The sequence below is a fragment of the Cynocephalus volans genome, chromosome 12 (genome assembly GCF_027409185.1).
Source record: "Cynocephalus volans isolate mCynVol1 chromosome 12, mCynVol1.pri, whole genome shotgun sequence".
Taxonomy (NCBI): domain Eukaryota; kingdom Metazoa; phylum Chordata; class Mammalia; order Dermoptera; family Cynocephalidae; genus Cynocephalus; species Cynocephalus volans.
The window spans coordinates 20,865,146-20,889,847 of record NC_084471.1 but is presented as its reverse complement, the minus strand read 5'-3'; the positions used below and the strand labels follow the sequence as shown (position 1 = coordinate 20,889,847).

General features: G+C 40.2%; 1 protein-coding gene across 1 annotated transcript in view; it reads right to left on the bottom strand.

Moving 5' to 3' along the window:
* Positions 1 to 16,371, bottom strand: part of C12H12orf42 (chromosome 12 C12orf42 homolog) — a 71,492-nt gene extending 55,121 nt beyond the window's left edge. The window contains exons 1-2 of the mRNA XM_063115635.1: positions 16,255 to 16,371; positions 11,759 to 11,870 (exon numbers count right to left, since the gene is read on the bottom strand). Coding sequence (XP_062971705.1) covers positions 11,759 to 11,870; positions 16,255 to 16,371 — 229 coding nt within the window. The remainder of the gene's footprint in view (positions 1 to 11,758; positions 11,871 to 16,254) is intronic.
* Between the last annotated feature and the right edge of the window lie 8,331 nt (positions 16,372 to 24,702).

Here is a 24,702-nt window from a genome sequence, read left to right as displayed (position 1 = left end):
TGAGGGATATTCCTACCAGGAAAGCAGCTCTGGCTCACAGCAGGTGCTGGCAACAACATCTAGGAACAGTAGTGGCCTCCCACTGTGGGTCCTGCTGGCTCACCAACCCTGATGGATCCCGAAATCCTGTCCACCTCTCTGTACGTTGTCTCTCTGCTGGATTCTTTTCTGTGAAACCCTTTTGAATGTGCTAAATTTTCCTTGCTGAACCCTGACCAATACAACTGGTTATCACTACATAATTCTCCAGTCATACTTTTCCCTGCCCCTGAAAGACTAAATCATCATGTTTTAATGTATACCAGGAATTTAAGGGCAACAGAATATCTTGATTTTATCGATAGTTTTCAGAAATGTAATTATGATATATCTTAGCATAGATTTCTTTAGGTTTACCCTTTTTGGGATTCACTTAGCTTCTTGAGTGTGTGGGTTTATATCTTTCACCAAATTTAGGAAGTTTTCGGCCATTATTTCTTTATATATTTTTCAGTCCCACTCTTCTCTCCTTCTGGAACTCCAACAATACAAATATTAGCATTTTTGTTATTACCCCACACAGCCCCAATAATGTTCTCTTTTTTTTTCTGTCTTTTTTCTCTTCATAGTTCAGATTAGGTAAATTCTATTGATCTGCCTGAATTCTTGGTTTTTGGAAAAAGAGATGTGAGGAAATCTTATTACAAATATATTTCCTAGGCATTTCCCAAAAAGTTAGTAACGGGCCAGCCCGTGGCTCACTCGGGAGAGTGTGGTGCTGACAACACCAAGTCAAGGGTTAAGATCCCCTTACTGGTCATCTTTTGGGAAAAAAAAGTTAGTAACACGCTCTTCTTCCTTCCAGAGTTGTTTATATAACCAGCTTCTTCTTGTTTTTCAGATTCAGGTTTAGCTGTCACCTTTGCAGGGAGTTGCTCTAGGTTTACCTCCTTTATCATCCCTTTCACAATCTGTCATTACACTGTTTATAGATTTTAATGGTTTATTTTCTGCTTCTTCCCTAGAAAATAAGATATACAAGGGCAAGGACCATGTCTTGTTCGCTACTGGTTTCCACAGAGTAGGCATTCGGCAGGTATTATTTTGCATACAAAGTGAATAAATATATCAGCTGCCTGATGCATGTCTGAAGAGAAACAACCGACATTCCACACATAGTTTAATGATAGGGTGGAAGTGGGACCAAGAACTCAGGTAGCACGTATCTATACAACCTGGAGATTTTAAGAGGGGAACCCCCAAGAAGTGGAGCCCACCTGTGGTCCTTGCTTGCCTAGATGTGCCTAGAGTTCTCAATAAAATAAACTTTAACTGGAAACCAAAAATTATTGAAGATCAATTTAAGTCCTAATTTTAGTCTATCCAGGAAATACTGAAGAAGGTTTAGATTCATAAGGCAAGACAAATCCCTTAGAGGTTTCTTTCCCTCTCTCTCCCTACCCCTTTTCCCTCTTCTTCTATTGCTCCCCGTACTCTCTCTGCCATACACGTAGCAGCTGTTCCCCCATTTCTCTCCCCATCCTGCCCCCTCTAAGCTCTCTAACACCCTCCTTCACTCCCAGCTGGCACCACGGCCCCCTTACCCCTTCCTCTCCTCTTTACCCCACTTGATATTATAATTTTTCCTCTTCTCTTACTTACACTTGGAATTTTGGGGGCTCTTCAGTTTTTCTGGTTCTTCACTTACCCATGACCCTGATCTGCATAAGAAAGGCCAAGGAATTAATCAACGAGGGCAGAATTCTTCTCATCAGTTTGAAGAGGCCAAGTAAGCTAAGGCAAAATGAAGAATTTTCACTTTGGAGGGAGGGAAAGGGAGGCAGGGCTGTGATCGACTATGAAGAAATAAAGACAAGTATCTTCACTCTATCTAATGGCTCTAAAACAAATAGGTAGCAGATATCCAAGTATCTGTATGTTTTGGTATATTTCAAGACTTTGCTTTTCTTCCCTGTTTCTAGCCTCTCCCTTGCTCTCCACCCATTTCTCCCTCTGTGTTATTTTTTCCTATTATTCCTATTATTATTTTTTCAATAGGGCTCTTCCAGCTTATGAATAACAACTGTGGACTGAAATAGGAAATTACCTGCCATATTATCTTGCCTCTTCTGTTGAAAGCACAGTGAAATGGCTTACACAAACAGGCCTCGGGCAAGGAAGAACAGCAGCAATGGTTAAGGTCACAAGCTTGGGTGAGTGCTGGACCTGAATCCTCTGAACATCACTTAGCAGCATCGTGAAATCCATCAGATACTGAACATCCCTGATCGCAGTTACTTTGTCAGAAAATGGCAATAATAATACGACTGTCCCATAGGGTTTCTGTGAGGATTAAATGGATACCTAAGGTAACGTGCTAAAAGTACTGACTGGCACAGAGTCAGACTCAGCAAACATTAGTTGTTACGGTTGGTATTTTTGTTTAATTAGACATAGGCCAATTGGTCTCATCCCAGAAAACAGGAAGGAATATGGGGTTATGAAAGTGGAACAGGCTAAATAGGCTTGAGACAGACACCCACCTAACCAAGGCCCTTTGCTAATATCCCTTTCCATGTACTAAATGCCTTTAATTAGCCTTTGCTCTTGATTGCATGTAAAGAACTATAATGTGCTACTTTTCACTCACAGCAAAACTACACAAAATGTAGAGTCTGAAAGACACCCTGAGTTTTCCCCAAGGCACAGAAGTTACCATACAGATACACAAGAGTTTTGCACACTGAGAAACTCGGGAAGCGTACCTTCCAGAGGGGTTGGGCCAGTGGGCCAACTGGCAGTGGTACACATAGAAAATGCCACTCCTTTTGTTCCTGTAGAGTTCCATAGAATCACAAAAAAAGAGGGATGGGGGGGCACATACAAAGGCTAGGAGGCACCAGTGAGTGAAGGCAACTGTATTTTTTTTAATCCATGTGATTAATCCAGCATGCTGCAGAAGACTCTTTACAGAGTCAAAACTTGCGTGGTTTTGATCCATACGGATTAGAAAACACTGTTGCATTCCCTTGCCAGTGCCTCCTTTGCTTTGTGCCTGAGTTTTATTCTTCGGAGTCCAGCAGGAACAAAGGAGAAAGAGCATTTCTATGAGGACCAGAAGCAGAGGCACTTTGACAAATGTCCTTTTCCCCCTCCCCTCTGGGAGACACCTCCTGAATTTCCCAAGAACTGAGCCCTGGGATTGTATTTGTATCGTTTCCTCCCTCCCCCAAAAGCTGAACAACGTAAACTGCCCCCACATGCAGATTTCTGTCAACCCATGAAAAGTGGTTTGCACCAAGGAGTGGGTTGGTAAATCCCACCCCAAGCTCTTTGCAAGAAAGTGATGAGAAGTATTCAAGGTTCCAGAGAAAACCACTGTTTCTTCACAAGGGTGAGTAACCTGAAAGAGTCCTGTCAGCATCTGAAAGTTTTGTTACAAGCTTTAGTGTGAGAGGAAAGGGAGCCTTTGGATATGCCAAAGAAAGAGCAAGAAATCTTCAGGGTAACGGAGAGTCACCCAACAAGGCCTAATCATGCTTCGCCCGCCTTCTGCTGGCCATAATGTGATTCTGAAAACTGGCATGAAGAATATCTAAACAAACTAAGACATTTTGAAGCTGTTTCATCTCTTCTTATTCTACCTGAGAGAAGCAACAGTGAATCTTCTCCACGAAACCTCTGAGGTCTATGATACAGGGGTCTCCAACTTTTGTGAGTCTTTTCCAGAGAATGGGTTGGGCTGAGGCTGCTATCTGCACCCACAGAGTGGTGGTACATGGTAACAATCTCAGAAACCATCCCAAAGCACATTTAGAGACATGAGAAGTGCTTGGCTCTCAGTTACGGAAAGAGAGAATTAAGGCTTGTGAGTGAAATTGGGCTAGTCTAAGTAAACAAGATCCCAGCTCTCCCCTCACCTTCCTGCTTCCCATCTTCCCATGTTCTCCAAGCTATGGTCTCTTACCCTACTGCAAAGACTGAGGCCGGCAGCTGGGAGCCCTCCCAGGTGACATTCTCAGGTCACCCGGTTGATATCAATAAATGTAGTTTATAAGAAAGCTGAAAGTTTAAAAGTCCTTCCTGTTAGAAATAATTTTACACATCGCTTACCCCTATAAGACTTTGTCCATATTTTTCTTATGGCTGCCCCCAATACCCAGCACAATGCTTGACAGAGTCAGAACTCAATAAATATTTGTTGAACTGGGCCGGCCCCGTGGCGCACTCGGGAGAGTGCAGCGCTTGGGAGTGCAGTGGCGCTCCCGCCGCAAGTTCGGATCCTATATAGGAATGGCCGGTGCGCTCACTGGCTAAGTGCAGTGCGGGCGACACCACGCCAAGGGTTGCGATCCCCTTACCAGTCACAAAAAGACAAAATATATATATATATATATATTTGTTGAACTGTATCCTAGAGCTCATTATCAGTCAGCTACCTTGTCCTTTAGGTAAATTCCTAATCTCCCTCTTTGAGGATAGTCACCTTGATGAATTTGTCTGTGTCCCCAGCACCTACCAGAGCACCCAGAACATGGTTTGTTGTTAGTAAGAGTTGGGTGAATCTGTGGTCTGTGGCATAATCTGCTTACAGCAGTCTTGTCATATGGATCTCCAAAGAGTTTAATTTGTGTGTGTGTGTATACATGTGTGCACTCTTGCCTGCATTTACCTCTGTATTGGTACATGTGTCTGGCTCTGAAGGAAGCAGCACCAAGGAAAATGAAAAGTGGGAAGCCTTAATTTTTGTCTGGTCATCAACCCTTCCATGTGAAAAAGAAAAATCATTTTTACAACATTCTTCTGGCTACCATTTAGGTTCTCATCAGTTGATTGAAAAAAAAATTTAAATCAATATAAGTTCATCCAGCCTCCTCCTCCTCTTGCTTTATAGCCGAGAAAACTAACCCAGAGAGGTTAAGCAGCTTGCACAAGGTCACACAGCAATGGTCGAGCTGAGTCTGGATCACCACGGCTTCACCTCCTCTTTACTCCTCAAGTCTCAGCAGCCTAGTTTGAGCCCTACAACTCTACAAAAGTGGTTCTCGCCAATGTTACCAAGACATCCTAGTTGTTAAAACAAATGCTCACTCTTAGGACATTTCTTATTTGTCTTTCCTTAGTATTTAATACTAACTATCCTTCCCCTCCTTTCATGACCTCTGAATGTTGTAACAATAATGTCAATGATTATTGAACTTTTAATATGGGCCAGGAACTGTTTCAAGAACTCTATACTGTGATATTTTTCTCTCACAATAAACCCTAGGAACTAGATATATTCTGATTCCCATTTTAACTTAGGAAAACTAAAGTGCAGATAGGTTAAGCAACTTGCCCAAGGTCACACAACTAGTCAATGGTTAACTTGGAATTCAAACTCAAAAGTCTAACTCCAAACTGGGCACGTCTAACCACAGTGCCTCTTAGCTCCTACCTTTCTAGGCCACAGGCCTTTTCAGCTTCTCTCCCTTTAATGCCCCTTAAATATTATTCTTTTGTGTTCCGGTCTTAACCCTCATATCTTCTCCCCTCTCTCGATCATTTCATCCACTCCCAAGAAATCCTTATCACCCCCTTTGATTCCATAACTTTTTTCTCCAGTTCAGATATTTATTCTAAGTCACAAACAAAGAAAACATTAAACATGCCCCTTTTAATGTCTGTATCTGTTCAGGTACATTAGACAGAATAGTCTCCTTTGCTAACTTCTGCTCAGCAGATAAGCAATTAAATTCAGCTTTGTAATATTCCATTTGCTCTTCTCTTCATGCCTCTTTCATTTGGTTTATTTAAAACAAAAGTAGCAATCTAACCCTTTCTTGTTATTTTAAGTAAATGCAGATTTGTTCCTTGTAACCAAAGGGTTAGGTATGTTACAAGAGGAATGCTCCACCTATCTGCTGAAGGCAAGGTCCCAGTTGCTCAGCCAGCCAGTTGGGACTCTTAAAACTCCTTCTTTGACCATTGCCATCATATTGGGCCTGACATCTGACCTCACGATTATAGTCAGGAGAGAAAAATCAGGGGCTGACACTCCACTGATGATGGGTAACATGGAGTCAACCTCGACCAAAAAAACTTCAAGTTTCTTTTGTGGATCAGTTTTAACCTCTTTCATCAGCCAGTTTAACTAGGTGATATATATGCTCCAGCATTCATTTGCAAATAAGCCTCAGTGATAAAGTTATCCATGCACCAAACAGGCAGCAGGAAGTCTGAGATTGGTCATCACCACTGAAACTCTGGGTGGTGTATCAGTTAGCTTTTGCTGCATACAAAACTATTCCAAAACTTAAATAGTTTACAAAAAAAAAATTATTTCCCCTGGTTCTGTGGGTTGACTGGGAAGTGCTGCTCAGAGTCAGCACAGCTCAAGCAGAAAACTTTAGGATGACCACACTCACATGTCTAACAATTGGCAGACTGGTTGGTCTAGCAAGGACCTCGCTCACATGTCTGCTGTCAGCTGGGGTGACAATCTCACACTTTTCATCATCCAGCAGGATAGCCTAGGCTCATTCATAGCATGATGAAAGCATTCTCAGAAGTGAGAGGGCAAGCCCAATGCACAAGCACTTTAAATTCCCTATTTATGTAATATTTTCTAATGTCCCACTTGCCAAAACAAGTCATGTGGCCAACTGAGATTCAAGGGGTAGAGAAATAAACTCCACCTCTTGATGGGACGAGTTAAAAAGCATATTTCAAAGGGGTATCCATTTAAAGGGCAATGAATTATTGTGGTCATTTTTGCAATTTTTTTGCATTTTAGTAAAGTCCTAAGAAGAAAAGAAACTAGAGAGATCCTGGGGATATGAGATTACTAGAGTCATTCAAAAAACAACGGGCCAGGGAAGAGCCATTTCAGGGGTAAGAGCAATTGATCCAGACTGACCAAAATGGCAATCTCCAAAATCTGGATTTGTGACTGAGTCCATGGGAGACATAGAATCTTATTTTACTCTTTATTTTCCTTTCTCAAACTGGTCCTGACTCAATAATTCTCCAACCCAGTAATTGGCAGTACTATCACCCAGTTGTTTCAAGCTAAAAACCTGAATTATCCTGGATTCCTACCTTTCTCATATCCCATATCTTAACCACTAGCAAGGTTTCTGGGCTTTTTCCAGCTCAAAATGACTTCCAGCCTTGACCCACTCATTTGAATTCGTCTTCACTGTCATTACCATCGTCTGGTTCCCCTTCATCGTTCACTTGGACTGTTACTGTATCCTCCCTGCCCCCTACAATTAACTATGCAAATCACACCAGTGTGATCATCTTTAAAAGTAAATAAGAGGTACAGTTCTACCTAAAATCTTCGATGGCCTCCCACTGAACTTAAGATAAAATCCAAAACTCCTCATTGTGACCCAGAAAGCTTTTCATAATCTACACTCTACTTGCATGTCTCTTAATCCAGTTGATATCTCTCTTTACTTTATTCAGGCTACCCTGATCTCTTATTTTGTGAATACACCAGATACACATATCTTAGGCTGAATGTCAACTCTTCAGAGTGGCCTTCCCTGATGTCTTTATCTTAAATAGCACCAACCCCCTTCAATCTCCTGGGTTACTTTCATTTATTAATCTATTTTTTGCCCATTTTTCTTTTTCTTATCTTTTTTTTAAAATTTTGGTATATAAGCCTTTTAAATACCAGATTTATTGAAATATAATGTATACAGAGTAAAATTTACTCTTTTTAGTGTCCAGTTATATGAGTTTCATCAAACATACAGATTGGTAACCATTATCACAATTAAGATATGGAACATTTCCATCACCTTAATAAAGCTTCCCAAAAAGTTTTACAAAAACTGAAACAACCCAAGTGTTCTTCAGCTGTCAAGTGGAAAACAAACTGTAACAAATCCATATAATGGAGTACTACTCAACAATCAAAAGGAATGTACCACTTGATACACATAGCAATAAGGATGAATTTCAAATGCATTGTGCTAAATGAAAGAGGTTATATTTAAGAAATTATATACTGCGTGATTCCATTTATGTGACATTCTGGAAAAGGCAAAACTATAAGGGCATAAAACAGATCAGCAGTTGTCAGAGGCTGGGGTGAGGGAGGGGAAGGGCAGGAAACAACTTCATCTAACTCTTATCTTCATAGCTTTTACTATAACCTGTAATAATCTAGTTTATTTATTTGTTTACTTATTAATTGCTGCCTTCTTCAAAAGGCACATTCCAAGAGGGCAGGAACCTTTTCTGTCTTGCTCACACCTGAGTCTATAGGAACTAGCATAGTGCCAGTCATTTAATAAGTTCTCAATCATCCTTTGCTGAGTGACTTTATGCATACATAAACCCTCCCCCAACTCAGCATCTCCCCCAATCCTCTCCTTTAATCCACGATAGCCCCGTGGATGTTACCTCCTAAATACCTCTCCTAGTCATCCTTCACTGCCATGTCTGTGTTCCTAGATGATTGCAATAGCCTCAAAAGTAGTTTTCCTGCCTGCAGTCTTGCCCCTCAATCCTGCCGTTAGATTCAATTGAATTACATCACTCCCCTGCATAAAACAAAAAAGTAATGGTTCCCTATTGCCCAGCAACTAACCTAGCTGTGGCTGTCCTCTGTTCCCAGGTGCCTAACCTTAATCACTATCCTTCTTGCTACTGACCGGGCTCTGAGCCTATCCAGAGACAGCTCCCAGAACCAACATGCTGCTCATCTGTCCTAGAGATGAGGCTTAACTACAATCAAGTGAGTGCCTCTCTCTGAAGGGTCCCTACTCGCTTCCCACTCCCATCCATCAGTGTCACCTCAATCCCAGCATGCCCAAGGGCTTCATGTTCCCAAATTTAAGATAAATATCAAAATATCAGGGAATGTAGAGCTATCAACGCAAGCCATGTAATTTTAAGCCATGACATTTCTCAAAGTTTCTCATGACATTTCTCAAAGACACTTCCCGTAATCTCAGCTCTCAAGATCTCAGTATTCTGAATCTTGAAGTCACACATTTTTCTGACAGTAATGTGGCAATTATTTTCTGTTCCTCTATTGTATTTTGAAAAGAATAAAGAGGTTGGCATTTACTTTTATTGAATTACCTCAGTTGCCTGGAACTAAGCCTAAATTACTTTTTCTATAAAACTAACATGGCATAGGTCAATATCCATTTTTAATATGTGCCACCAAAGCTCTAACATATAAAATCCACATTACTTTATCAGTTCTTTTTAAGGAATCATTAGTGTTCATCTAAGAAAACTGGCTAAATAAATTGAGGAATATCCATAAAATATACTGCTCTGAAGTTGTATAAATAATAAACGAGGAAGCTCTCCATGCACTGATGTGATAAGAGCTCCAAGATTTAGTGGTAAGTGAAGACATCAAGGTGCAGAACACTGGTGCTCACCTGCTCACTTACATTTGCTCATATACCCACTTTCCTTTGCTCAGAGAGAGTATCAAAGGATTCTTAAGAAAACACTAAAAGTGTTCTCACATAGTGGAAAGGAGAATGAGGTGGATTGGGGTAAGGGTGGGAACAAGACCGTCTACTGTATACCTCCTTATAGTTTTGGTTTTTGAACCATACAAATGTATTACATACCCCCTCAACTTAATTTTTTAAATAAAAATTCATTTGAGAGTATACCACAATGTGATTCTCAAAGGACCCCATTAAAATCACATTACTGCACAACATCGAAACTATCATAAAACCAACAAAACCTTTCAACAGCTCTGACCCTGGTGAGCCCACAGAGCAAGAGCTGGCAAAAACTGCAGCTGTGCCCTTTGTGTGAAGTTGTTTGGAGACTGCAGGGGAGAGGAGGGCCTTGGTGGACCCCAGGCCAGCAAGACCACTGACGGGCTCCTGGGGACCCATATATGAATGAGGGGCCATAGGCAACTGAAAAAAGAAGCCACTAAAAGACCGGTGAGTCATCACAAGGGTTCAGCCCATGGCCCGTCCCATGGGAAGTGTTTGGAGTATGGGTGGTGGGGTAGATGGGCCCACCAGGGGAATATGTGGGCATAGCACAGACAGCTGATCTACCCTCCAATCAGCACAGGCCCACTCACTCGAGACTGGTCAAGAATATAGAACAGCAGAGGGTGCAGTTTGCTGAAGAGACTCAGGCCCAGACCAGAGTTTTCACACAGCCTAGGTGTACAGGACCTCACAAGACCCAGAAGTGCTTAAAAAGTCAACAATTAAAACCTGAGATGCACAAAAAAGCCTTCTTCAGAGAATCAGCAGCAAAGCAGCAATTTAGCTCAACCACAGGGCTCAAGTGCTGGTCCCCACAGGAAGTTCCCCCATTTTACAATTAAGCAAGGGACAACAAATTAGTTTCAGTGCAGAGTTTAAGTCATGGGGGTAGCTAATAATCCAACACAGAACAGAAAGAAAACATAAAAAAAAACAAAGATCAATGTTCTGATATTAACTCATAAAGGTCTACCACCACCGAAGAACACTTATAAAATCTAGAAGAGCCAGTGGCCTCCTCTGCTCCCAAGCCAGGCTGAAGGGGGCCTGGGGCCCTCAGCCACATATCCCCGATGTCCACATCCAGCACAGTGATGACCGAGCCACTGGTGGAAGCCCCCCAGGTCCCCAAGCCCGGGTGGGGGTGGGAGCCTAGGGCTCAGCCATGCACCCCAACATCCACATCCAGTCTGGTGATGACCAACCTGGTATCAGAAGTCCCTCAGGCCCTGGAGCCAGGGAGCGAGAGCCGAGGGCAAGCCCCCCCAACATTTCCATCCAGCCTGGCAATGACCCAATCGTTGCCAAAAACCCCCTGGGCTCCCAAGCCAAAGTGGGGGCACTGAGGGCTTCAGCCATGTCCTCCCATCCTCCACAACCAGGCCAGCAAAGGAGATGGCCATGAACCCCGGCCCCCACCCCACCTCCATTTCCCTACTGCCCTCCCCCGCCCCCTCCCACTGCTCTGCAACAAGGTCTTAGAATAGAAAAATATATTAATAATAATTAATTTTTTTAAGTAAATAAATAAAAGTAAATTCATTTACCCTTCTAGGTCAGTAAAATAGTCCTCAAAATGGAGTTTATGGTTAATCTGTGGTTGTCAGAATAGCGCATGCTGCCAGTCAGTGTTGTGTAGATATAACTAATACAACCACACATCACATCATTTTGGCTTGACACAAAATGATACTCTTTTGCTTCCCCCATATCGATTTATTTTGGAAAACCATCCCTCCATTTCTCTCTCTCACACATACACACGCACATTTTGTGTAATTTAAATGTAGTTGTCAATCAAGCAGCCCATTCTCTCTGCCTCAGTGGTAGTACAAATTGACTGGTGTGCTCCATTCTCTCAGACACCCTGATTCCAGGGGTAAACATGGGAACCAATTTTGGCCAACCAAACTCGTTGGATAAAAGGTGGGGACTGTGACAGATGCAGAGCAAATGAGGGTTTCTTTATAAATTGTAAGCACTAAGAATCATACACACCTATAGCTGCCAGGGCACATTATTGCTATCATTTCTGAAAATAAATCCAACATAATAATGAAGCCAATAATAAAAAATAAATAAAATCATGATAATATTGGTGAACCCAGTTTCCAGGCATGATTTGAACCAATCTACCCTTTGGATTTACCATCTTCACAAGCCAATGAATTTCTTCTTTTATTGCCATTTTGAAACATGGTTCAAGTGTTCTTCAACCAAGTCTTTATAATTTTTACCTGTGCACATCTCAGAGTTTCTTAGGAAACTCTTGTCTTCCTTGGGATTATCTCATAATTTACCTGGAAAATGTAGCAAATGTAGATTACCAAATTTAAGAGATTCAGAGAAATTCTTCATGTGGGTAATAAATCTGGAGCAGGGCAAGGTACTTCTTTCATGATGATGGCTGGGCTACAATATAGAGGAGAAAAATACACAAAATAAAATTAGGTCTGTGGCTCCAAAAATAATACAAGCCACTAACCACTCTTTCTTCCCTAATTTAGTGATATTTTAAAAGTGTTTTTGCTTTTTTAAGATTGAACAATTCTGAAAACAATTACAATTGACTCTAATTACCTATACATACACATCCTTTCTACATATTCCTCAAAAGGGCTAACTAACTTATTTTTCTCTTTATTCATAAAATTTTATTGAGTTACTTTATATTCCAGACATTGTTCTAGATGGTGGGGATACAATAGATGAAGTCCCCATTCTCAAGAAGTTGACATTTTAGAGGGGGCTGACAGAAAAATAAACAAATACATCTGTAATATATCAGATGGTGATTTTTCTATTGCTAAAATGGAAAACAAGACAAGATTAAAGAAAATGGGGAAATGTTGAGGGTAGTGTGCTAATTTATATACAGAAATAAGAGATGGCTTCTCAGACAGGGTGACATTAATACAAAGACTCACAGGAAGAGAAGGAATAGCCATATCAGGTCTTGAGTAAGGGCCATTCCAAGTGCAGGGAACAGCCAGTGTGTCAGACAGGCAGGGCATGAGGGAGGGTTCAGAAGATGGGGGAGGGGAGGCTCTCAAGTTAGGCTTTGTCATCTTGAAATAACAAAAACAGAAAATAAAGAGGGGTAAAGGCTACAAAAATACTGGATAAACAATATGAAATAAGGTCATAAAAAAGAGTAATCTGATTTTCTTTTAATTAAACACATAGCACCAATTGCCCATTAGTGTTTGTGTATATCTTCTATTGTTTGAATATGATTGGATATTATTGATTTGGATATTGTGTGCATATTATTGTTTGGATATTGGATATTATTGCATGGATAGCATTGTTTGGATGTTATGAATATTACATGTTCAGAGCAGCATTTGCTTGCTGCGTCTGTAAGAGATCAAACCATCCCTGCATGAGGGACAGAATCTCACATAAAGGGTGAGGTTTTCGTCCTATCACTCTGCACAACAAAATCACTTACCCAGCCCCATCCACTCCCTGAGGAAAAGGCTTGTGTCTCAAGCCAGAGACTTTAAGCTGAGTGAGAGGGTCCTAGGAGGGCACAGGAGCAGAAACTTTCATGTTGCTATGACAGTAGATGAAGGAGGCAGGGATGGAAGCTTAAGAGGATACACACCTCTTAAGTGGCAAGAAGGCAGCTGGGAACTGAGTGGTCCCAGCCAGTTGTGCTGGCAACAGAGTGAGAGATTAATTGAGGAAGGGTCAGAAATCTGTACTTAATAAGCCTTTTTTGTTGCCAGAATTTTCTTTATTTCTATATTTGCTTGGTATTGAATGAAGTCTTCTTTTAAAAAGCATCACAGATGAGCTAAGAGAAATGAAAGGAAGGGAATTGCTACCATTTTAAAGGAAGAGAGTACAACAGGAGGAGTAGTGATACTAAGAGGAACCTTGAGAGAGAGTGAAATGAGGGGAAGTGTATTTGCATGGCTCAGTTAATGCTACTGCCCACCTGGGGAGTGTCTATGCATGGACAGCCTTTCAGGTAACAGTTCAGAACAGAGGCTGGAGAATCATGATGGCCCACACCCAAACCTCATCTCCACTCTTCTCTGTCTGTATGAGTGGGGCGACTTATGCTCTCTGTTCCTCACTTTCTACCTCTGCAAAATGGGACTAATGCATCCTCACAACAACTATTATCCCCGTTTTACACATGAAAAACTAAGTCACTTACCAAGGCTAAATAAGTAGTAAATATTGGAAGTGGTCTCAAATCCATTCTCTCCTACTCCAAATCTTAACCCCACACCATACTGCTTCCCCATCTTAATGTTGGCACAACCAGCAATCCAGATGTCCAAACGAGAACCCAGAAGGTCACCCTGGCCTCCTCTTCCCCACTGGGCCCCCAGATCTGCTCATGACCAAGTCCTGTCAATCTCACCGTCTTAGGGTCCCCCAGAGCCATTCTCTCTTCTATAGTCCTTTGCCACCCATTAGTGCCTCCATCCGTAGCCCTGCTTGTAGTTCACCTCCAAGGAATTCTCTATTTCATGTTCTCTCTCTAAAAACCAAGTCTCCATATGGCACTCGACTTAATAGCATTCATTTGTCTCCCACCATTTAAAAAGTGGTTCTCAAACTTTACCATGCATAAAATCACCTGGAGAAACCATTAATTTGCAAATTTTGACTCAAAATATCTAGGGTGGAGCCCAGGGAGGTACACTGTCAATAATCATCACAGGTGATTGATACAAATAATAAATAGTTTCTTGTTACTAAAAGTATAGCCCACAGACAAGCATCACTAACATCACCTGGGACCTTGTTAGATATGGAGATTCTCTGGCCCTGCCCTAGACCTACTCAATCGGGATCTGAATTTTAAGAAATTTCCAGCTGATTCGTATGCATGTTGAAGATGTAGACCTCACTTTGATCTAAAGATCAAATACAAAATTCTTTCTATGGTATGGCTGGTCATGACTCATCACCTATTTATCTCTTCCCTGCATCTCACAGAACTCTCTCCTCTGTGATCTAGTATAGCCAATGAGGAAAACTGAGGCACCACAAAGCTAAGGCAGTAACCCACATCTTTATCTTGGTCACTCTAGTGTCTTGCACAGTCCTTACCACATGAGACATGCTGCTTTACTGATACATGTTGAGTCAAATTGAATGAAATTAATTATGTTTTAAGACGTATTTTAAAAGGCAGCATTACACTGAAATTGCACCTGTCACCAGTGTAGGATTTAACTGGAATGAAAAACAATGAATGGAGAAAGGACTGTCCATGTCCTGAGCCAGGTGCATTTTATTCCTTAAAACACTGAACAGGAGAGGAGGTGCTGACTCCTCTCTGTGAAGACCTTGTTGCTTTCAGCTGATTCACTGCCTGAAGTCAGACCCATGTTCTATATATCAAAGTACAACCCCCACTTTTTTTTTTTTTCTTTTTTTAAGGAGAGCAAACTTTCACAACAAAGATTCAGGAACAGTAAATATTGATCTTCTTGATGGACGGCACACCTCATGCCACGGGCCACTCAAGCATCTGCTCGTTACCACCAGCCCTCCCCTTTGTCGGGAAATAATGCTAAGTGGTCTCATGCGCTATTGGCTGCAGATCGCAAATATTTAAAAGAAATAAATGTCTCCGAGTGAAAAGCACCTTTCTTTGTTATCCAACCCCCTCTCCTCCCAAGTCATGTTGATTTTGGGGCTGTGCACACTCCCAGCACCTGTACTTTTCAATTGTTTGTTTGCCAAGATCACTGTGGTTTTCTTGTTTGGTTTTAGGAACCATTGTAAGTACAGTAACCAACGAAGGCGTATTTTCTTTCTTTCCTGGCAATATGTAAGAGAAGCACCAGTTCAGGACACCTAACAGCAACTGTAATTAGAGGACGTGGAAAGACAGAAAAAGAAATTGGAGCCCCTCTATCTGAGTGCTTGTCCCATATGATAGTGAAAAATGTACACCACTGCAGACCAAAAATGAAAGTGTGGATTTCCTAAACAGCCTTATTATTTGACAGAAAGGTTTTTTTTAATTGGTTTTGCTGAAATCGAGAGCCCCTCTTTAACAGAATATTAAGACCTGAACAATAACCGAATAAGAACTTTAAAAATAAGAATGGAATCTCAGCAAGTGGCAAGTCCAATTGTGATTAAGAATTACTAGCCAAAGATCGAAATATAAATATTGTATAAAACGATTATTTGTACCACATGAAGCATTATCTATTTGACGTAGTCCCATCATGCCCTGTGTGGTCTTCCTCACGGCTCTTAAGCTCTTCCCACTGAGCCATGAGCAATAACACAGCGTCAGAGTAAAATAAACTGCTGCCAAGTGTTGTGATCGGATCAGTGCAGATGGCAAGTGGGGTTAAGAACAAACCTGTGTTTGTGTGTAAAGCTTTGGCCTTGTCTCTTACCCTAAGCTGAATTCTAATTCAAACCGTGCCGCTTGAGAGGACATTTGTCACTTTTCACTGCCCTGCATGCAGTAGTCCCCCTTTATCTGCAGGGGATCTGTTCCAACACCCCCAGTAGATGCCTGAAACTGAGGATAATACCAAATCTTATATTTACTATCCACGAGTTTCTTTTTCCTTCTTCACAATTTCAAGGATAAAAGATTTGTTCTTACCCTAGATCTAAGCCATTTCAGCATACGATTTTTTTTTTTCTTTCCTTATTAAGTTGAGAACTTTCATCTTCTCACTTAAAGGAAGTACGTTACTCCTTCTCTTTGGCATATTCAAATCGCCAGCACCACTACTCTTGTGCTTTGAGATCAGTATGAAGTAAAATAAGGATGACTTGAACACAAGCACTGCCATACTGAGACAATAGCCACGATGGCTATGAAGTGACTAACGGACAGGGTGCTTATACGCTGGACAAAGGCATAATTCACATCCCAGGAGGCACGGAACAAGCCTGTGCTAGATTTCATCATGTTACCCAGGACACATAATTTAAAACTTATGAGTTGTTTATTTCTGGAATTTTCCATTGAATATTTTTGGACCACGGTTAACCACAGGTAACTAAAACCACGTAAACTGAAACCACAGATAAGGGGAGACCACCGTACTTTTATTCTACTTTGATGAGCAAGTATTTGGTGATCCATGCTTCTTCAATTCCTGATCTATATGGTTTGGGTAAAGCAAACGTCCAAATCTCAGCACATCAGCACATTACATTTTATTGGCTTCCCAGATTGGAGTTCAGAACCAAAGGGGCATAATAAGATTTTGTTGAGACTTCCAGGATCGAGGTTTGACTGTGAGAGATGGTGGAGTCTGGGGCTGCTGCATCTATTTTATCAGCCTGGGGCAAGTGTCTCTTGGCTTTGAATTACTTTTCTGTTAAGACAGCTTGAGCTGGGTGAGCTGCACTCTCTTGCCTGTTCTGCCTGGGGCCCAGAGAATTGTATTTGTGAGATGAGAATTCAAAATGCAATTTGTGCTCATGGGCATTTATTTCACTCTAGGTAAAACTGACCAGTTCTGATAAGGATGATACCTACTTTGCCTTAGTTGGCATCATTGCCCAACAAACTGAACCAAAAACATCCTAGTTAATTTACTTATCCCAAAAACGAAAGAGATGATACTTGCTACCAAACCTTGCAACTAAAATAAAGAGGTATTTTGTTGTTGCCAATGTACGTAGTGAGCCATGGAATGAGGAGCTGAAACCCCTTTCTCTATTTGCACAGAATTAGGAAGACCCCCATTGAATTGCATAACACGTGTTTTGAATTATACGCATCATGAAACCACTTTCAGTTTCTTGTAAGACTTGGAAAATGACAGGACACGTCAAAGGAAACATGAAAACGCCATCGTACGAATTTAAATTTAAAATCAAATTCAGCTTTACACAAAACTGATTTGTCCGAAGAGTTAAATCTTTTTAGAAAAATTGCCCTGCAAGAATCATCAGCTCTAGATGTACTAAAATTTATATTTCAAAATAATTTAACAGAAATTTATGTTAGTCTATCAAATACTCAACAGTTTTACTAAGAGTTGTATCATCAAAAAGATTCTTCTCAAAATTAAAAATTATCAAAAGTTATTTATATTATTGAAAATTAAATTGCTAAAAGTATAAATTATAATGACCTAATCAAGGAATTTGCAGAAAGCAGGCCAGGAAAAGAGCCCAATGGTCATTTAAGGCATCATATTAATAAAGTGTTATTATTTATTGTAGTATATAAAATTATGACACCAAAATATTAATTTTTTAAGGTTTTAGGTTCGTATTGCTATTAATACATTGCTTTTACTCCAATTACATTTTATAAGTAATAAGATATTTTTAAAGGAAAAAGCTTTATGTTTTAAGTACCATTAACTTCCCTTTTCTGTTGCTTTTTGAACAAGGACCTCCAGATTTTCATTTTGTACTGAGCTCCACAAATTATATAGCTGGTTCCAATCGTACCTATACAATTTTTCAGACTAAGCCTTAAATTCTCACAGTCAAATGGACAAGGTCTAAAGTTCTGAGCCAAGTGAATGAATACTGCTTTTCTCAACTACATCGTTTGGAGGTACCCTTTCTTCTGTCCTGGAAGATCACTTCCTACCAGAGCGTAAAACACGTGAGACCAACATCTTGCCACTTTGAAATAAAATAATATCTACCATCTACTGAGTGCCTTCGATTGACCATATATTATCTCAAGTTAGAAAAAAGATTGTAAAACGCATATACATTTTTTGAGAATTTCCCTGTCTTTTGGCATCGAAAGCTGATGTAGTCTGATACTATTCTTACTTATGTTTGTTTGTGATCTGTCTGGGAGATATTTATTTGTATTCTTTGTTTATATATCTCTGGAAAGTTTTATAATCTCTTTGTCACTATTGAAATAAATTTCATAACAAAGGTCTTAGTGTGGGTTTTCTTTCATTATGTTGGGTACTCAAGTAAGCCCTTTCAGTCTGGAAATTTCTATCTTACAATTCTAGAAAATTTACTTTTTAAAAAAAATAATTTTCTCCCCAAATGTGGTATATATACACAATGGAATATTACTGAACTATAAAAAAGAATGAACTATTGCCATTTGCAGCAACATGGACGAACTTAGAGAAAATCATTATTAAGTGAAATAAGCCAGGCACAGAAAGAGAAATGCTGTATCTTCTCACTCATAAGTGGAAGCTAAAATAATAAACATATAAATAAAAGAAAGAAAGATACAACATTCACAATACATTGAACTTTCAAAAAGACAATGAGGTTACTAGAAGTGGGAAGGGAGAAAGGGCCACGAATAGCAGTGACGGTATATTACTGAATAGAATAATTATTCTGATGTGAGCAACACATATTGTACACAGATATGTGCAATCAACTTTATTGCAATAAAAATAAATTAAAATAATAATAATAATTTTCTCCCCTTTATGATCTCCCTCTCTCTACCTCTTTCTCTATCTCATTTTGCATTTTTAAAATTTTTTCTTTCTATTTTCTAAGGACTTTCTTAACTTCTCACCTTTATGTTGCTTTATCTTTTAATTTTGGTTATCATGCATTTAATTTCTAATAACTATTTCTTGTTCTTATCATCACTTTTTAAAATATAGCATCCTATTCTGATTTTACAAATGTTCTATCTTCTCTTATATCTCTCTGAGTATTTTGATTTCAGGGTTTGGGTTTTCTTTGGCAGTGGTAGATTCGTATTAGTATTGTTGGGCTCTCTGCATTGTTTCCGTGTTCTCTGAGCTCCTCTCTTCTGTGTGTTTTCATTTATCTCATGTTAAAGGCTTTCCTCAAGGATCCTGGAGAGTCTGACTACCCACTCATGTTTCAGAGTAAGGCATTAAAAGGCTGGCTGCAAGCTCTGAATTCACTTGGGCAGGGCTTGTTGACTAGGGGGCTTCCCTGCAGCTTGATGAGGCAGACGGCTACCTTTCCACTAACAGATCCCTCACTGTCAGAACGGGAAGGGGCTTTTTTTCTGGTATTTCCTCCAAATACCAGCTCTGGAAGTATTCAGGCTGATAGCATTCTGGGAACAGAGCAAGAGGAAAGGGCCTGAGCATCCCACAGGCTATTATGTAAAATTTCAAAGAACCCCTATTTGGAGCCCCCATGTCATCCTTAAGTTGGGAGCCTCTCTAACTTAATTTTGCCAGAGAATAAATCCTTGCCCTGATCCTGCAAGATGGGCCAAGAGGAAGTGGACTCTGTATCCAGCCTCTGACCAGCCCCCTGTTTTAAGCCCTGTGTCCACTTCCTGATTTAGAAGATCTGAGGAAACTTCGGGATCCAAGTTTCTCAGGGGCAACATGAATTGACTGTCTTCTCCTTGTCAGGACCCTGTATAGACTTGCATTGAAAGTCATTTCATTCTTTCAAGTTAGTTATTGCTTTTTACCAACTTCACAGCCTTCAAAACATTGTTAGAATTGCTCACTGATGTAGTCTCCTCTCTTTGTTTTTATCCTTGTGAGTGAATGTATTTTGTTTTAAAGCATTTCTTCTCAGTCTTTTTCAAAACCACATGAGATATAAAAAATGGAAAAAACTTGTAGGAAACACTGGGATAATGGATGAGCCTACTCAAGGCCAAGGGCAACTGGCCCAGCCTGACCTGGCTATCCCAGCCCCCACAAGGCAATGCAGAGGGTGAAATAAATTAATTTCTCTGCTCACCTGCAAACTATTTATAGCACGTCATTTGGAAGGCTCTGTTCTACCAGTAATTTCACAGACTTTGGGGAGAAGGAGATGAATAAGTGTGGTCAGTCTACCATGTTTAACCAGACACTCTCACTGCTCACTCATCTATGCTGTCAAGGTTAGATGATTGTTTTCCTGTGGACATCTATCTCATGGTCATGGAGTATCCATCCAGCTGTTCCAAAAGGCATCTTCCTAATGCATCTTACCAGAAACACCGTGGGCATCAACTGGTCTCTATGATGGTTCTCCCTGGAATTAGTAAAGCCAATGCTTTTAGCCCTACTTCTCCCCACCCAAGGCAAATACCTTAGCCCCATGTTGAATTACCTAAGTCACAGGAATCTGGACCCCAGACATATCCAGCCCAGCCCCTGGTGACTGAAGAGAGAGGCCGATGAAACATACTCTAGCCGATGAAACAGAATTGTGGTAAAAACAACAGGAACGATCTAAAAGAAGCTCACATACCCTGTGACTCTGGCGGAGCCATATACCAGCGCTCCAGGCCATGGGATTTGAAATTAATCATACCTGAGTAGGAATCCTGCCATTTACCGGATATGTGATCCTAGGAAAATTACTCTACCTCTCTGTGTCAATATCTTCTCGTGGAAAACTGGATTCCATAGTAATTCCTTTTGTTGTTAATGCTTAAGTGAGAAAGCAACTGTCAAGTGCCCAGCACAGAGGTGGTGAGCAAATGAGCAGGAAGAAAATATCAATGGAAGTTGAAAGGGAAAAATAATCCTTGCCAAAAAAAAAAAAAAGATAGGGTCTTACAAAAAAATTAGCAAACAGAATAAAAAAGGTCAGGTTTATACACACAGACACGTAAGTCCCCACCATCCACAGAGAAACAGGACATATATGAGTATCCTCATGTGTGATATATATAATCACATCACAATTTTCAACAACATCTGAGGTCTTTTGTATGGGACAACTACTCTAGCAATTAGCTACCTGATGCTGTCTTCCAGGAGAAGAACAAAGTTACTCTCTCCACTCGGTTATTAATTAGCCCTTCGGCTGGGGCCAAGCATTGCTGCCTATCACTAGCCCCCTTTTTACAAGACCATAAATTAAATACAACTGATCTCCCATCTCATGCTCCTCCTCACTGAGACACCAGCCCGCACGTTATTCTACGCTGCAGAAAGAGCCCAGTGTGAACACTGGAGAACAACACACTGAGGATGTCCTCATACGTGCTCAAGGGCCAGATCACCACACCATTTGTCAAAGAAAAAAAAAATGACCAAAGTGGGAGAAAATACAAAATAGGTCAACATCTCCTTAACAGCTCTTGATATATATATATATTATTAAACCTAAAGATGTTGCTTCTCAAGAAAACATAATTCAAGTTCCTTCCGGGTTCTCCTTAGTGCTAGGGTTTGAATCATACTTGGACAAAGGAATCATAATTCAATTATCCAATGACTTATTACAAAACGCTTTGCCCACAGTGGATATTCGGATGTGCAAACATCAGTCTTATTCTACCTCCCATCCCAGGCTTCACATTTCAAATTTCATTAGCCAATAAAGCCAGGTTTATTGATAATAAAGTGAAGCCCTTCAAACCACTGACCATGGAAACCAGATTTTGAAATAATTCAGATTTGTGTTTCTGTTCTTTCTAATTAAGGGTAATATCGGGAAGCACAGACAGTGGGTAGCATTGTTCAAGCACCATGGATTTAAGCAAGAAAATCTGATTATCAGCTCATGTCAGAAGCCAAGCGATAATGCAGCTTAGCATTCGTTTGGGCTTTTTCTTTGGCCAAAAGATAATTACCGTTCGTGAGGCCTTACGTAACTGTATCTAATATCTAAGGCCCGAAAATTTATGAATAGCAAAAGCACACAAAAGGCAAAGAAGAATTACTGTATTTATTATTTCTATGGCTTGTTCCACCATGATAATTTCATTATCTAGCAAAGTCAAACCTCCAAAATCAAAGTATAATTTCTTAAAGGACAAGAAGTTAAATGTGCTGGCAAGGTTTTCTGCTCAATTTCCTCTGGTGAAAAGTTATTTATAACAAATAAGTAGACAAGCCAGAATTTTAATAAGAAATTTACCAAAGGGGACTGAGAGTTACCTACTGAGGCTATAGCACTAACAGACGTTCAGCTTCTATAGTGAGATTTTTTTCTTTCATAAACTGTTACTTCTCAATCATATGCTGTTGATAGTAAATGCAATGCTTCATACCAAACGACAGTGAAAAATCTGACTCTTGAAAAACACTTTTTGGCAAAAGCAGGATGGTTTCAGAGTGAGCACTGCTGAGTACAAGCAATGTGAGTATATGTCACAGAGAGTAAATGCTGGGAACTCAGAGAGGGAAAAGTTATTTGAACTGGGAATTGGAAGTTCGGTGTATAAAGCGAAACTTAACCATGAGGACGAATAAAATCCAAGTTGTGAAGCTTTCAAGGTAAGTTCACAGAGATCCTTCAAACTATAAAGAAGCAAGGACTTTGGGAAGAGAAAGATAGCAGGATAATCCTTAACTACAGGTTTTCATTTCTTTAGAAATAAATTTTGTTTTCCTGCTCATTATATACCAGAGGCAACTAACATTTTATTAAGTACGTACTACAGACCAGACATGGTTCTAAATACTTTAGACATTTTAATTGATCAAATCCTCATAATAACCTTACGAAATCAGCACTTTATTACTCCTATTTTATAGGTGAGGGAAATGAGTCACAGAGAGATTAAATACCTTGCCCAGCTGGCTCGCACCACTCCAAATTTTATATATACGGTACTGGATCTTATTCATCCTTATAATTGAAGTCAGTTTATCTCTCAAACTTGTAATCTTATTAGTTCAGATAATTTTTCTCCTCTGAGTTTCTAGAATTTATTCTGTGTGATATGTCCTCGTTTTGCTTGTATTAGAATGCAGTGCTTACTCAGACACCACCCTGAAGTAAAAGGAAATGGGATATGAGGACTAGTCAGAGGGGTTACACTGCTGGTTCAGGCACTAACAATCAACTCCCCAACCTTGAACACAGCACTAAACTCTCTGTTACACAGTAGTCAAAAGGGAGCAATGTTTCTTTCCCTGCCTACTTCCCATGGTTCTTGAGACAATACAGAGAATCTGAAAGAATTGTGAGAAGTATGGGGTACCATAGAGAGGTGAGCACATAAACTAGACAATGAAATTGGCCAAGATTGGAACAGACAGTGAAGGCATCAAAGGCTCTTAGAGTCCGTAGCTTGTACACCTCACCCTTCCCCACTTTTCTTCTGAGCTCTTATTTGCAGCCTAGGTTTGTTTGAGGGAGGGAAAACAAGGGGGAGAACAGTCAGGATATAACAATGATGATAATGACAGCAACAACAACAATAAAAAATAGATGTACTTATCAATACAGAGAAGCAATGTGTGCAGTGGACCACAGCACAGACCCTGGAGCTAGACTGCACCAGTTGGATCCAGGATCTACCACTTGGGAAAGCTGCTTTATCTTTCTTTGCCTCAGTTTCCTCATCTTTAAAATGGGGATAATAGTAGTCACTACCTTACTGGGTATTTATGAAAATTCAATGACAGCATTCATAGAGAATTTAGAATAGCTTGGCAGAGAGTCACTACTATATACATACATTTGAGAGCTGTGAGTAGTAGCATAAACAGTTGTTCAGTGGCAGATGCCATCAATTTATTGGTTATCATACTAGCAGGTTAAAAGATGGAATCAGGGCTTTTCTTTGTTTCTATTTTTTATCCTGATGAAAAATTAGTGATTCTTTTTCTACTTTGGCCAAACAACTAGAATAGAAAATTGTGTTTCACAATTTATGTGACCGATTTCATCTACTTCTAATTGTTTTCGTATTTTAGTAACAAAATTTCCTCTTGAGCATTGTAGAACCATGTTAAACTACTGGGACTTTGGGGATTCGTGGTAACTATGTTTATAGAAATACTAAGTTGTAAGAGAAGAGGACAAAATAGTCAAGTCAGTAGCAGGCACAAAGCAGAAGAAAAAAAGGAGCAGATAATCTGTGTGTCTCCTGCCCCCAAATCTCTGGCCTTAGCCCTCCTGCTTTTGCTCTAACCCTAAGGAGATATACTAAGAAAGAAGAACACATATAGCGAGGTGGACCTAGTCCCCCATGACAATGATCTGGTGTTTACATCAACTCACTGAATGCTTGCTACAATACCATAAAATAAAGTGCATTGTGCTCATCTTTCAGGTGCGGAAATCATGGCCAAGAGCGGGTAACTAAGCTTGCCAAATGTCATTCAACTGTTCAAGGGTGGGAAGGAGCCATGGGGAGAAACCACTTGCATTTGAAAAGGAATTCCAGAGTTCCACCCTGTTGGCAGTTCATCATTGCACATAATGATGGAGTAGCAAGCAGATCAGAAATTTTTTGTACTTTTTGTAGAGTTTTCTCCATATTTTTAAGACCAAATATTGAGCAACTGAAGATCCAAACTAAAGATGTTCTGCTAACAGAATATCAGCTTAAAACAAAGTGAGCTACTGGCATTACTCTGATACCAAAGCCAGATAAAGATACCACAAG